Raw genomic sequence first — 16,457 nt, 5'->3', positions numbered from 1 at the left:
AAAATCAGATAGGTCAATCCTCACCCCCATAGCTTTATCTTAGTACCTCATATACTAATTTCTCTTGAAGAAAACATTAAAAATGAGAGATGACACTACACAAAATCAAAAGCTATGCACACATAAACCCACAATCAGACAACCACTTGAAACCTATCCACACACAAACATATGAACCAGTGAGTTTGTTCCACATTCCTTCCTAAACAACAGGTGGAAAAGAGAAAGCAGTCCATGCATTTACGCAGACCCACCCACCCACCATATAAAGAGGCGAGCACACGAATATTTTTTTAATATGAAAAGCGTAAACTTTTATAAATCTTGGAGAAATATCATATCTTGCCCATTTGGCTACAAGGCTTGGAAATTTAGAGAGCCATATACTAACAAGAAGATTAGCAAACAAGAGAGAGCACAAAAAATGCAGTAGTCAACTAGCTTCACAATCAACTGCTTCGTAGTTATAGTAAAGAAACTTACCATCTTTGCAATAATCACATCAGAATCTTTCTCAAATGAGACGGCTACTTCATCCAAAATCGGTGCTAGTTTCTTACAATGTCCGCACCAAGGCGCATAAAATTCAAGTAGAACTGTTACAAGAAGAAAAAGAAAAAGAAAAAATAGGATATTTAGCAATATAATCAGAACACATCCAGAACAGAAAGCAAATAATGATATGTGGTACAGGAAGCAAATATGATGGAACAACTTATAGATAAAATTGTATCTCTCTCTTATTAAATCGAGTACTTGTTCCATCATCTTCATGGAAATGGGATGGGGCCGGAAAGCAGCTGGCATTTACTAGCATGTGTCAATTGTCAGCTTTGACATAGCTAGTGATTTGTCAATAGCACTCTAACTTGATCATATTCTAGCTCCAGTGTTTTATATTTGGTCTCATACCTCTTCTAACCTATCAATCCTTGTTGCTTCCTTCTTCTAGATACTTGACTTGCTCAACAGAGCGTAAGGCTTTTTATCATCAAGTACAATATTCAATCAATTGAAAGCGAGGACATGCTCCACACTTATAGGATCTTGTAAACTTATAACAGATCACCTTTTTAGCTGTAGAATGCTGTTTAAGTTTCTTTCTGGAACACAATCAAAAGGGACGTTACCTATCTAACAAAGAAGTAACCATCTAGATATATCAATTAGTCTTGAGTAAAAGTCAAATTGAAGAAAGGATTAGATGTTATTAATCTTGACAAGCATTTTCATATTTCCTCCGGTCCATAAGTTTCCCTTTCTCCAATTTATAGTAAAATCTCCTAGTAATAGTTCCCACATTGAATATTACTTTGTTCAAAGCGAGCTCAAGACATCAAACACTACCAAATATCACAATAGCAGGATAGATGACTGCTGTCAAAAAGAATATTTAACAGTTATAATCTTGTGACAATAACATTATCAACTATTTTAAATCAGTGACCACATAACTGATTTATCACACATAAGCGAATTTATCTTGCTTAAGAGCATTCTATATTAATTACTTAGCATTTTATGATGACTTAAATGGTCCTTGTTAGCTTTGACAAGCCAAGTCCAAATGTTGAGTAAACCAGACAGTAAGATGACGATCAATGTTCAACAACACAGTTTTAGTATGTGTGCGGGGTCAGAAGCAAGTAATGATTAATCAAATTTTGTGCTAATTAATCGGATTGTGCAGAATTACACATTTTTTAATTTTTTGACATATATTTATTATTTATCATATATTAAAAATTTTAAATATATAAAATTCACGAAAACTATACTCTAATTCTTAAGTACTATGTCAGCAAGCGTCGAGGAAGGTCGGCAAACATTGGCGATGGTCGGCGAGGGAAGGTGGAGCTTCAGCGAGGAAAGGTGAACATCAGCAAAGGAAGATGGAGCTTAGGCGAGTGTCAGCGAACGTCAACGATGGTCAATGAACGTTGGCGAGTGTCGGCGAGGTTGAAGGATTTGGGAATCACAGGGGAAAGAGAGATAGATTAAGGTTTTTGGGGGGAAATTAGTGTTAGTACTTTTGTTATACCTAGTTATGCGGGTGGGCGGTAACTATTGGATCTACCCGAATAACTAAAAAGAAAAAACACCTGCATAACAGTTCATCCGAGCGCTTACTTGCATAATTAAGTGCTTTTTCTTATTCACGTTCAGATCTAGTCCATATCTGCATAAGCAGCCACTTAATCTGTTTTTTTGAACATTGGCAATGACTCAATTGATTCTCAGTAAGCTACGTGTATGGTGGAAAAATGCCTTCAGTGCATAATGTTGCCACCTGTGACTTTGACCAGCCCAGTGAAATGCTCCAATAAATCCTAGTTGTGGAGTATGTCTTTGAGGAAAAAAGAAGTTACAAGGCTACAATTATGGGCTTGGAAAGCAGCATCAGAGGAATGCACATTGCTTATTTCCATAGTTTCATCTATGCATTGCTACTTTTGCTAATCTTTTAAAAAAACCTCATAAAGTAAGAGAGTATTTGTTATCATTTCTTGCCGACCAGTTCGAAATTAATCATGTTTTCTCTCACTTTTGAAGCTGGATACAATACAAATAGGCAAGGTGCAACAAAGTGGAAATGACTAAAATTGATGATACATAAGTTACGTAGAATTAGGTAAAACTTGTAAACATTCAAACGTTATACCCGTGATTGCATTTCAATGGTCCAAAAAGCATAAAATGTATTAATAAGCACTAAGTTTGTGTCAGACAGGATGACTTTTTGCTTGCCGACATCAAACATTTTCAGGTAGATAAAAGTACATATCAAGGAGAAACATAATAAAAGCAGAATACAGATATTAAATTCATAGTTGCTATAAATAAACATTTCATTTTTTCAGCAAGGCAATAAAAGGGTGGAAGAGACAGAGAGATCAATGTAATTAAAAAGACTAAGAGATGTTAATAGGGAGAAAGAAAACAAACCATTTTTCCCTGAGTTAACCACATCATGCAGGTTATCAGCAACCACCACCTTGACAGGTTCATTGTTAACCTCAGGAATTGGCTCTGATTTTCTGAATGGTTTTAAGCTGCCCTCCTGGATGTATGGATAAGTCAAAAAGACCAGAAGTCAATCCCTTATATGTAAATTTCAGAGGCAGAAATACTCATTAGAACAGTAGAAGAAAGCAAATTACCGTGTACTCCTTCAACCAGGTGGATATCTGATCAGGTTCCACGTTTGGCTTAAGATATTTCTTCCCATCATTTTCTTGTATGACAACAAGAGGTACTTGGTCTTCTTTAAGGCCGAAATACTATTTGAACATGTAAAACTTGTAAGGAGACAACCTAGATGTTTCATAAAATAGAGAAGTCAAAATAAGTGCATGCTAACTACCTGAAAAGCACCTTGACTGGCATCAAGGTCGCCAATCAGAAAGCTTATACCCTTTCCTTTGAAGGTTGAGGCCACCTCATGATACTTAGACTTGAAGGCATCAAATTGTTCACTGCTGAAATTCAGGAAAAACATAGCCTATCCACAAAAGGAATCAAGATCAGAACATGCTGTAAAGAGAGAAAACATCACATGCAGTCCAAAATCAGATTATCATGATGATAATAACTTCTCGTCCTTCCCGGCTACCACAATAGAACACACCTCAATTACATGACATCCAAAACTTACACAGCGTATTATTTTCAGAAGCTGAAATCTTATTTTTTCTACTTAAACCAGATGCCAGTCACACAACATAGTCTCCTTATATTGATCGAAGAAGAGATAAATGAAGATGATCAGTCTAAACAAATAAAATGCAGAATAGCAGGGCCAATTTTTGTTTGGTACGCCTACTTGGAGTCGGATACCCACTAAAACCCCTGCAGACTTTCAGTAAGCCTAGCCAATATCAAGAGGGGTTAAACAAATCTTTTCAGCGGGTTAGACCATACAAAAAAGGGGCTGACCAACAAGTACACTTGGTCAAACGGTATCTCTGAAGACAGTGGCTTTCCTTAGATTGGTTTATTTATTTATTTAGAACGGGGAGGAGTGTTGGCAAACCAAATTTCCTGTGCAGGTGTAACATCAGAATGGGAAATGAAACTGAAGGGGACGTTGCTCCGGAGGCATGGCAGCAGTTCATTGAAAAGCTTGTTAAGGAACTTCAAAAACCTCTGCTTTCAATGAGAATACCATATTAGGTGACCATGGAGAATGGTATTGTGTTTTACATAAAAAATCCTATTTATGCATTCATGTAAATTCTATTTTAACTGCCGGAGCCGCTGGTTTCTAAAAATGTGGTGATCTACTGTAACAGATATTACATATAGATATGAATGGTACAAGAAATGGGAAATTTTGAATCTTACTTTGGCATTATTGCTGTTAAAGAATTTAATGACAAAAGGGTGGTTGGCTGGATCCTTGTTAAAGGTAGTGACAATAGGAACGCTAGCAACTTCAATGAATTTTTCTAAAGCTTCAACCTTAAATTCCTGCAAAAACATACATAGTATGTAGTTAGGTCATGAATCACATAAGAGAGCTCTTTCCTGAAGGAATATATAAGTATGCTTGCCGCACATGCAGATCTTTTTATGTCATTTGCAGTGCATAAACATCTGCCAGATTGTGAATAAGAACAGAACTATGAGAAAGGAAAGGAGTAATAGTACCTGGGAATCAACAAAAAGTTCGTCAAATGGCTTGAATAGTCTAACTATGGGTCCCTTGACTAATGAATCTCCACGAGGAAGGAGCTTAGCATCAGACACATGACTAAAGTCATAATCAGAACGCAATTTCTCTGCTACTGTGATGAAGTTCTCAAACTCCTCACCAGAAAATTCAGGGAACACCCCCACCTATGATAACATTTAATATGACCATGAGTTGGGAGATAAGCTAATGAGGAAATTATAGAGGGAGGGAGATACAAAAGGAGAACTTACAATAATAACTTTCTTCTCAGTGATGACATTAGCAGCATCCTCTGACGATTTAATCTCAGCAGAAGCAGGACCAACTTGTTTCTTCAAGTACTCAACTATGCCATCAGCCTCCCTAGGACCTTTATAATCTTGGACGTTCTTTCCTTCATTTCTAAAGATCTTAAGTGTGGGGAAGCCTTTCACCTCATACTTAGAGGCAAGCTCTTTATTGACATTCTCATTGGCATCAACTTTAGCAAGAATGATTGGAGGGTCATGCTTACTCAGCAATGATGCAGCCTTTTCATACTACAAGCAAAAAGATGCTAAAAGGTTGAGAATTCAAACAATAAATAAAGGCAATTAGCATGTGCCACTATGAATTCAAATATGCCACTGGAATTACAGCTACTGCAACTGGTTTTATTAAAAATATTACCTCTGGAGCCAGCTTTGTACAGTGGCCACACCTGTCAAATCAAGAATTCAATAATAGTTAGTAATTGAAATGTGGTTGTTCACTCACATTATAGGTATATCAACAGAATTGTGCAACGTCATTGGTAGGTAATTCATGAAACAAAAATGCAAATTTGTCATCATCAATTTTTTTACATTAATAAATGTCACTAACAAAGCTAGATAATCATGACGTCCATAAATGCCATCCTCAACTGTTGTTCAAAGCTCCAATAATATCTTGTTGGGTGCATGGGTGTGTGCTTATATGTACATCACTACATATATAACAAACAAGATAAGGCATCATCATATATTCATATGAAATTTAGAAGTCTTTATTCAATGCTCATGTTCGCTATCCGAACAAAAAATGCAGAAACAATGCATAAGCTCTCAGATCTCAAAGAGAAAAAAGATGCATCTAGATAAGTGTTATAAGTATCTCATACTAGGCTACCAAATTAATTAAGGAATTTGTGATTCACAAAGAAAATTAGCATGAGATTTGTAAACTACAAAAAAAAATTACAAGTGTTTGTGATATAACTTCCAAATATAAAAAGAGTAGATAAGCAAACGATCAAATATAATAAATGGGGACTTAAATAGAGCACCGATTCCTTGAGCAGCAAAAGACACATAAATTATGCCAACAATTGGTATGGAATGAAGACCCAAAGGATGAAAGACCAACGGACATAAACTGAAGGCATTACAAAATTATCATCTTTAAACAGGAAAGAGCTCAATTTTGACAGTAATACATATTTTTCAAAAGGGCTAGTTCTGATAACCACAGCATCTTGAAACAAAAATAAAGATCGTTTTAGCAAAAGAAATTAAATCCAAAATGTTGGCCTAATAATACTAATGAAAATCCCAGAGTATTCTCTGTTCAATGTACAGAACTAGTTCTATCAGATCCATGTCTACATTGTGGCCCATTAGGAGGGTATAGTATTCTTTTTTAAAGAAAAGAGAAGACATAGTAGTCGCTCTGCACCACAGCGGAAAGAGAAACAAACTATTATAGAATTGTAAACTGTAAACAGAAGTTCTTTTGCCATAATATCTACATCCTATCTAGCCTGTATATAGATGATGTCTCTTTCCAATCATTTGAATCATATATGTTCATTGCATGTTCATTGCATGTTCGGCAATTGGGCATCCTCCGGAACAACAACACCATGCGGCAAACAAAGAAACTTACAACGTGAAATCAGATGCTATCAGGAGTCAGGTAAAAACTATAGTCCGAAAATCAAAAATTTTAATCATATATGATTCAAATGATTGGAAAGAGACATCATCTATATACAGGCTAGATAGGATGTAGATATTATGGCAAAAGAACTTCCAACTATTGGTACAGAGAAATAAACTATTTTTTCCAATATATATATACATAATCTTTGTAATTGACTATAAACTAACATAAATTTTTATTCTTTCTTTTTTCAGCACTAAATCCAAGTGCGACCAATGCTTACACTACCTTTTACCATCTAATGATGTAAATTTCTTTTAAAATTTTAAACTTTTTATCGAGTCTTAGGATGATCAAGAAGAGCTCTGACTGATCAAATCAGCATTGACTAAAACCCTAACCAAGAACTGAAGTTCATCAAATCCAACCGAACATAATCATCTGTACAAATTAGATCCAGTTCAACTTAATCACACACAAAAAAAAAGCCAGATCTAAACTACAAAATCCAGGTAGAAAATTTTACCAAGGAGCGTAAAACTCGACGACGATGAACGGATGCTTAGCGATCGCCTCATCGAAATTGGAGGCGTCGAGCGTGAGAACCGAAGACGGCTCGTCCTTCGACTCCCCCTCATCTCCTGCTGTCACCGAAGAAATCGACGAGACAACGAAAAGAGCGATAAAAATGGAACAGAACCAAGCCCTAGATTTCGCCGCCATTAGAGAGTAACTCAGAGCTCCGAGTGTTTCGAGTTGTATCCGACGGTTGAAGACGCCACCGACCCTATATATAGGGAAGGAGTCAAGCTCGTGCGGTACGGTGGGTTGAAGATCCACTGAGTTTGCGAAACACGAAACAGCATGCCAAGTGTCTTTTCCCTTTTTTAAGGGATATTTAGGGGGTGTTTAGTTCAATAGTGAACAAGAATATGATTAGGAATCCGATTTTTTTATGGATTCCTATCAAATCCAAAAAAAAATTAAGACAAGATTATGGATTCATTGAATATTTTTTTTCTCTTTCTATATTTGTTTCATAACATGAAAAAATAGAATCCAACTTTATAGAAATTCTCCAATTCCTATTCTTTAGTTTGATTTGGAATAAGAATATGATTCAGTCTCATAATAATATAGGGTTTGTGAAGAAACGGAATCCAAAAACAGAGGAAGAATAGTACGGGTGTGTCAGCTTTTTGCCCCAAATCATTCTAAATCATTAGGATTTGGATTTCTATAAAATCACCATACTTTTTCAACTTTATAGATTTCGAAATCTTGTTGTGAACCAAACTCAGGAATATGATTCATAAAGAAACCCTTATTTATAATTTTGCCCCTGTGAGATTCAATTCCTATTTCATAAAAAAGGTGAAACAAACACCCCCTTAGTTCAATTAGATTATTTTCATAAATAACCCATTACCTTATGGATATTTACAGAAGGGCCCTCTAACTCTCAATATGACAAAGCGACCCTCAAATCATTAGTTTCATGGAAAATACCATCATCGCAAATAATCTTCAACTTTGAGAAGCTAATTTATAATCATAATTTAAAAATTATCAATAAAGTAATTAAATTTTTAGCATCAAGTTGATGATTTTTTGATTTTTAGGGCTATGTTTTCATAAAGTTGATAACTTCAGGACCGCGATGCAAATACAATATGAAGGATATTGTTGCAAATACCCATGGTTTAAGGGATGTACATGCAAATAACCCTAGTTCAATTTGTTGCTTTGTTGTGTGTCATGTTTTGAATGGAATGAGGGTCTGGGCAATGCGCCGGAGGGTTCACGGGATCTATTGAACTTCCATGCCTAGGAGATTTTGAGGTGCAGATACGCTGAGTAAGCTCATGAGATGGCGGCAAATGACGCGTATGACCAGTAATGTAGTGCCACGTGGAATAACACGTCATTTGGGTTCGTCCTCTGCAGGCTAATTTTCTGGATATTCGTAATCGTGAGGAGGATGAATGGGTGGAAATCGTAGATTTTTAAATGGGAAGACAGTGCAATTAGATCTGGTAATTATACGCGTATCATAAGTTTCTGTACAGTGGGGAGATAAGTGTTTGGCAAAAGTTGGGTGAGAGTTAGGGATGTCCAAATGGGACTGTGGCTCGGGCCCGGCCCGGCCCGATGAACGGTTGGGCTGGTCAAAACTGTCACCTAAGGTGACCGTTGGGGGTTAAAACCGGGTCGGGTTCCGAGTCGGACCAACCACAACGGTCACAAATGTGACCGTTGTGGCCGGACGGGCCGGGCCCTATCGTAATGGTCAAAAACGAACATTTTTTGCCTTTTGACCAAAATACCCTAAAAACGATCAAAATTTAAAGGTATTTTGGTCATTTGTCTAGGGGACTGGCTCTATAAATAGAGGGTGTTTTCATTTGGTTTTCTCATCTACTTCTCTCTAATACTCTCCCATACTCTCTGATATTCTCTTATACTCTCTAATACTCTCTTTTCCTCTATAATTCTTCAGTCAAATGGTTTCCTCCTCTGATTATGAAGGACAAAACCCAACTCCCGATCTTGAAATGAGTCCTACTATAGGACCTACAGCTACTCCTCCTACTCCTACCGATGTTGATCCTGACTCCGGTGGCGACAATTCTACACCAAGAGCTCCTAAAAGGCCGAGATCCGATGTGTGGGATTTTTTCGACAAGATAGACGTCACCAAGGATGAACACGATAGGCTTCTCACTCAGAAAGCTAAGTGTGCATTGTGCGGTCAGATTTTTCAAGCTCATCATAAGAGTGGCACCGACCACCTCAAAAGCCATTTAGATAAACACAACAAAGGTCAAACGCTTCTAGGTGATATCCAACAATCTTTACTCTCCCAATCCTCATCTTCTGGTAGTCTCGGTAGTTGGAATTATGACGCAGTCTGAGCCAAGAAATGCGTCATCAAGTTTATCATTCTTAAAAATCTTCCTTTTAAATTAGTAGAAGATGATGAATTTAAAGATTTATTTACAGATGGATTTTATCCCACATTAAAAAAAATTCTCATCAAACTTGTCAACGTGATATTTTAAAATATCATCAGGAGGAACAAACAAAAACAATTTCTTATTTTTAAAGTTTAAACTGTAAATTTTCTTTAACTTTTGATATTTGGACATCTAAAGCACAAACTGGTTATTTATGTATCAGAGCACACTGGATTGATGATAATTGGCAAATATTTAAAAGAATTATTTTTTTGTTGTATTTGAAGAGTCACATACTGATATTAATATTACCAATTTAATAATTGAAGAACTTATAAAATTAAAAATTTCAGAATGAATATTTTCTCTTTTACTAGATAATGCAAGTAAAAATAATGTAGCTATTGATTATATCAAAACATCTCTGATATTACCATATCATGGTGATCTTTTTAATATTAGATGTGTCTATCATATTTTAAATTTAATTGTTCAAAGTGCATTTGGTGAACTTAAACTCATGATAGAAAAGGTTAGGTCAGTAGCTTATGCTCATAATATTCTGAACAAAGAATTAAAAGATAGAAACAATTCTGTAAAATAAAAAATTTAAAACCCAGACTAATTCCGAAAGATGTCGACCATAGGTGGAATTCTACCTATGCAATGTTAAGTGTAACAATAGAATATAAAGAAATTATAAATGATTGTATTGCTTTTTATACTTCTAGTTTTAGCTCTGTAGCATGTATGGAATAACTGAAGATGAATGGACAGTTATAAATAATTTAAAAGAGATGTTACAAGTTTTTTATGATGTTATAATGTTATTATTTGGATGTTATTATCCAACTATTAATTTAGCTGCTTTACAAGTTTTAAATATTCAAAAAAATTAATAAATATCGTATGGATAATTATTTTGGAAATATAATTTTTCAAATAGAAAGTAAATTTAATAAATATTTTAGGTCTATTCCTATTATTTTTGGTTTGGGGGTTCTTATTGATCCGTGTTTGAAGGATATTGGCCTTCAAAGTTTGTTAAATTCCGTGTATGGTAATATGATTATAGATAGTGATGATGGTCAAACCATTACTCTTATTACTCATCATAATACTATTAGAATTTTTTTTTTGAAGATTACATGATGAATATGCAGCTAAATATGGTGTAACTACACATCAGTCTACAACTTCTGCTTATATGAGCTCAAGTCGGGGCAAAAGTGTAAGTTTTGATAGGGAATCAATGATAGCTGAGCTAACTGGTGGATCTAGACTTGGATCATCAGCGAAGGTTTCTGAAATTGATCAATATTTAACTGCATCTTTAGTTTGTTAAAATAATAGTTTAGATTTTTTGCAATGGTGAAAAGTATATGAAACATTTTCATATCATATACTTTCCATCATGGTTCATGACTTACTAACAGTGCAGGTTTCCACGGTAGCTCCGGAATCTCCTTTAGCACAGCAGGATGTTTGATCGATGACCACAGGACATCGTTAGATTCATATATTGTACATACGATAATGTGCTTACAAGATTGGTGGAGGTACGAGAAGAGAACGCAAGGCATCGATCAGTTAGCTAGTATTGAAGATAAATTTGAAGAGTTGGGACTACAGATAGATATAAAGAGTAAACAATATTCATCAAATTATAATTTCTATTTTTAACTAAAAATGTGTAATGAATTATTTTGGAAACAGTGTCAAATGATAGTGATATAGATGAGTAGGTACCAACCTAGTTGGGATGTGCTCATCTATTGTGATACGACGAATTCCAAAATAAATTTATAATTATAAATGATTTACTAATTATTAATAAAGAAGTTATTTTTATCATTTTAATTTTTTGTATTTATAATTTATGTAATTTTAAGTGATTAATAAATAATAATATGATTGTTTTTAATTAAAATTTTGTTTAATTTTAGTTATATGTTATTGAAAATTTAAAGAAATAAAAAAAATTAAAAACCCTAAAAAATAGCCCATCCCGGTGCCCGTTGGGCCCAAGTTCGGGCCCCGGTTCTGCCCGACTCGAGCCTGGTTTTTTGGGCCAGGCCGGGCTGGGCCTGCCCGTTTGGACACCCCTAGTGAAAGTTAGCATAATTTTCCTTATGTTAGAAAATGGCTTCTAAACTAGTTCTTTTGTAAATCAAACCTTTTGATTTACAAATAAACCGAACCCTTTGGTTTACAAAAGAACTAATTTAGGACAAAATCATATCAGGTTTGATCCTCATCCAGTTTTATAAGGATTCCCAAACACATCATTAGGTTCGAAATTCATGAATGGAAAATCTACACCCTTAACGGGTTGTTAGAAAGTCAATTTTGGAATTTTTAACCCTTCTATGTGTAACAATCCACCAACGGTTTTGTTCATGTTTTAGGTGTTATGAATATATTAGGAGATTATTACGAATATATTGGGAGATTATATGGAGATTATATACCTTTATAAGATAGAGAATATGCTGGAACAATTATATTATTCCTTACCATATTTGTACAATATAAATTGTATATATTCATTGCAAATGAAGGAGTACATGATGCCTTTTGCTTAATAAGTCCTCCTCAATTATCATGGTATCAGAGCTCTAATCTCAATTCAATCCAAACCCTAATCTCACAATTCTAAATCCAGCAGCAACCGAGCCCCACGCCGTCGCGCATTGACCCCCATCCGATATTGAGTGAGTCTTAAAATATTTCATTTATACCCCTTATCAATTAGAATCTGGAAAAACTCAAAAGACCAACGTTGTAGGTCTCTTTAACAGATTTCTAACAAATCTTAAATCACCTCATTCCGATATCGGATGAGAAAGTTACAGGTAAAACACTAAAAATAAAATTCCAGAATCTGTGAGTTTACAGTGTAGTCGACTACTATGCCTTGTAGTCGACTACTAAGTAATTTTCTGACTTTACAGAGTCTGTTTAGATTCAGTATAGTCGACTACTATGACTTGTAGTCGACTACAGATGTAGTTTTTTTAGATTTTAGGTTTTGAATAAGTGACTGTTTATAGCCGTTTTGTTGATATTAATTGGGTTTAAAATTATGTTATTTCAGAGGCTATAAATAGGTTTAAATATCAGAAAATAAACACTAAGTTTTTCACTTGTAGTATTCACATATTGTGCAAATTAAGTCTCTAAACTTTCAGTTTTTCGATATGTTTTTTCATAAAAGAGAGTTTCTGATATTGCCTTTGTTCCTATCATTCTTAGAGCTTGTTTAGGCAATATTCAGAGAGTTAAAAAGATTGATAAGCCACTGCTACACCTTCACATCCACATCAAGTCTTATAGGATTAGAATTGTACATTGATTCAAGGAATGTTCTCTCAGGTTTGAGAGGGTTGATCTCTTGGTCTAGAGATCAGTGTGACGATTGGCATGGTCTTGTCAACTGGGTTGCAATTTGCTTGGTCTTGTAAATTGGTCAGGTTTGCTTTTGATTTTGTAAGGTTTCAAAATCATAGTGGAAACTCTCAAGCGGGATTTGTTTAGGGACTGGATGTATATCGGGGAGGTGGAACCAGTATACATGCTTGTGTTTGTGATGTTCACTTTCTGAGATTGTCATTCTTTCTTTGTAATTTATAATCTACTTTGTAAACTCACTCTCTAGTGTTTAAGTGTAAAGCTTCCGCAGATTTTTATAAGAGCACGCTCTATTATTAAGGATCACGATCCTACACTTGGTATACATAAGCAAAAACAGGACCCTACACTGCTGACCATTCAAACTCGACCCCGGATGATGATTCTTCACTAACTGATCGTCGCTATCCTTTCCGTATTCGTAAGACAAAACAATTCTTTGGTTGTATTTCTTTATCTTTTACTCCGGCTTTTCATGCCTTCTTGATAGCCATTCATTTGCATCATGAGCCTACATCTTATCGTCTGGCTGCTTTTTCTCCTGAGTGGCGTGCAGCTATGGAGGAAGAGTTAGCCGCCCTTCAAAAGATTGGTACTTGGGATCTTGTTTCATTACCTCCAGGCAAAGTTCCGATTAGTTGCAAATGGGTTTATAAAATTAAAACCTATTCAGATGGTACAATAGATCAGTACAAGGCTCGTCTAGTTGCTCGAGGATTTACCCAAGAATATGTGATTGATTATGAGGAGACTTTTGCTCCTGTGGCTAAGATGACATCAGTTTGAGCTCTTATTGCTGTTGCAGCTGCTCAACACTGGCCTCTCTATCAGCTTGATGTGAAGAACATTTTTCTTCATAGTGATCTTCATGAAGAAGTTTACATGCAACCACCTCCAGGTCTTCCTCATTTGTTAGGACAAGTTTGTCATATTCGCCGTGCATTATATGGCCTAAAACAAGCACCTCGAGCCTGATTTGAGAAATTCAGCTCTGCAGTACTTAATATGCGCTTTATTCAGAGTGAGGCAGATCATACAATGTTTGTTTATACCTCTAGTCAGGGACGCACTATTCTTCTCCTTTATGTTGATGATATGGTCATTACTGACAGTGATCATTTATTTCTGAATACTGTGAAGACTTCTCTACATGAAAAATTTGAGATGAAAGACCTAGGCCATCTTCGATATTTTTTAGGACTCGAAGTTGCATATGGACTACGAGGATATCTTCTTTCTCAACAAAATACATCTCTGATCTTTTCGCTCGAGCTGAGTTGACTGATGATCAGATCGCTGACACACCTATTCAGCTCCATCACAAACTAGCACCTGATATAGAAGAACCCACGGAAAATCCTACTCGGTATTGTGAAATTGTTGGTGCTTTGGTGTATCTCACTATTTCCCGACCAGACATTGCTTATGTTGTTCATGTGGTGAGTGAATTTGTTTAGTCTCCTACCTCAGCTCACTATACTGATGTACTTTGTATTCTATGCTATCTTCGTGGCACTTCATCCAGAGCTCTTTTGTTCTGCTCAACATCAAAGCTACAACTGCGTGCCTTCTCTGATTCCGACTGGACCGGTGACATTAGTGATTGTCGATCTATTATCGGTTTTTGTGTATTTCTTGGTGATACTCTACTATCATGGCGAGCTAAGAAGCAAGATGTCGTCTCAAAATCTAGTGCTGAAGTGGAGTATCGAGGTATGTCTAAAACTACCTCTGAGAATATCTGGTTGCGACAGATTTTACGTGATATGGGCATTGATTGTCTCTCTCCGACTCCTCTCTATTGCGACAATCAAAGTGCAATAAAGGTTGCTACCAATCTAGTGTTTCATGAGCGTACAAAACACATTGAGATTGATTGTCATTTCATACGACATTATTTTTCAAAGACTAAGGTGATTTCTCTGTCATATGTTTCTTCTGAGCTCCAACTTGTTGATTTCTTCACCAAAGCTCACACCTCCAAGCGTCACAAATTTCTACTTTCCAAACTCTCGGTGTTTGATCTACCATGAGTTTGACATGGGGTGTTAGGAATATATTAGGAGATTATTACGAATATATTAGGAGATTATATGGAGATTATATACCTTATTAAGATAAAGAATATGCTGGAATAATTATATTGTTCCTTACCATATTTGTACAATATAAATTGTATATATTCATTGCAAATGAAGGAGTACACGATGCCCTTTGCTTAATAAGTCCTCCTCAATTATCATTAGGAACGGGGATCGACAATAACTATAATTTCTAAAGTAACATTTTCACCACATGTGAATGCTATAGATCAACTCATTCTATGGGGGTGCGCATTATTTGTATGCAACCATACAGTACACAAATAGCTTTGATTGTTAATCCAATTAGGTTATATCCTATCTGAAGTAATTAATTTAACAATAAACAAATAGCCTTTAGTCTTTAAATTATAAACAGATAAATTTTATGTAGTTGTCTATTCAATTAGTTTAATTATCAAATATTTGTTTAAAATTTGACCTGTTAAACATGGTATCTGTTATACATGGTGTTAGATTTTGATTCATAATATTTTTATAATTTAAGTTGTGTATTTTCACAAAAACCAACTTTAACACTGACAAAGAATATGAGAACAACATTTAAAGCCCATTGATACAAAAACCTCATTTAAAAAGTTTCGCAGCAATCAACCATTTTGACCTATTTCATGATCAAAAATTTGATTGAAATCCCCAATAAACTCTTAAATAACACGTCAAAAGCATGAGATGTCTTTTTAACCAAATATAGTGCCTCGTATATGAGTTACTTTAAAAGGTTTTTTAAAATTGTGGATGATATTTCACTAGAAGTGTGCCAAGATAGTTGATTGATATCGCAACCCCCTGAAAGGTGCTTTCTATATTAGTTGAATTATAAATGTGGTACTTTTTCTATTGGCACTATATTTTGAAGGCTGTTTTTATGGGGGAAAAAACTTATATACTAATTTTGATAAATTCAAAGAGCTAAATATTAGTTTTTTTAGGGTTTTTACATCAAAATTATCTTTATTTTTACCCAAATTGATACTTATCACCTTTAAAAAAAATTTATATGTAAACCACCTTTGTTTGCTAATATATTTGCAATGTCACACTTTTTTACTGTTCACCCACGAAAAATCAGATATTCACATTTTTACCCCCATCTTCTTTCTTCCAACTCCTACCTCTTAACCCTAAAACCATGGTGGCCACCTCTCTCAAAACCCTAACCCTAACCAATGGTGAGGGTAAAATGGTTATTTCATATATTTTTGACTAAAAACAGGATCATGTGTGACATTGTAAACATGTCAGCAAGTAAATATGGTTTATAGAATGTTTGTTTCTAGTTCAGTACCTTAAAGTTTATTCAGCTTTTCACTTTGATATCCTAGAGAATTAGGTTAAGTTTAGAAAACCCCCCTCAACTATGGGGCTTGTCTCAAAAAACTCCCCTCAACTATTTTATCTTTAGAACCA

General features: G+C 35.2%; 1 protein-coding gene across 1 annotated transcript in view; it reads right to left on the bottom strand.

Annotated features, from left to right (window-relative positions):
- The window catches only part of LOC109830293 (protein disulfide-isomerase-like), an 8,618-nt gene extending 1,275 nt beyond the window's left edge, over positions 1 to 7,343 (bottom strand). The window contains exons 1-9 of the mRNA XM_020397516.1: positions 7,104 to 7,343; positions 5,345 to 5,375; positions 4,927 to 5,214; positions 4,651 to 4,839; positions 4,345 to 4,470; positions 3,365 to 3,502; positions 3,162 to 3,281; positions 2,947 to 3,061; positions 484 to 596 (exon numbers count right to left, since the gene is read on the bottom strand). Coding sequence (XP_020253105.1) covers positions 484 to 596; positions 2,947 to 3,061; positions 3,162 to 3,281; positions 3,365 to 3,502; positions 4,345 to 4,470; positions 4,651 to 4,839; positions 4,927 to 5,214; positions 5,345 to 5,375; positions 7,104 to 7,300 — 1,317 coding nt within the window. The 5' untranslated portion in view covers positions 7,301 to 7,343. The remainder of the gene's footprint in view (positions 1 to 483; positions 597 to 2,946; positions 3,062 to 3,161; positions 3,282 to 3,364; positions 3,503 to 4,344; positions 4,471 to 4,650; positions 4,840 to 4,926; positions 5,215 to 5,344; positions 5,376 to 7,103) is intronic.

This window comes from Asparagus officinalis, chromosome 2, assembly GCF_001876935.1.
Source record: "Asparagus officinalis chromosome 2, Aspof.V1, whole genome shotgun sequence".
In the NCBI taxonomy this organism is placed as follows: Eukaryota; Viridiplantae; Streptophyta; class Magnoliopsida; order Asparagales; family Asparagaceae; genus Asparagus; species Asparagus officinalis.
This window is presented reverse-complemented; position numbering and strand designations above follow the sequence as displayed.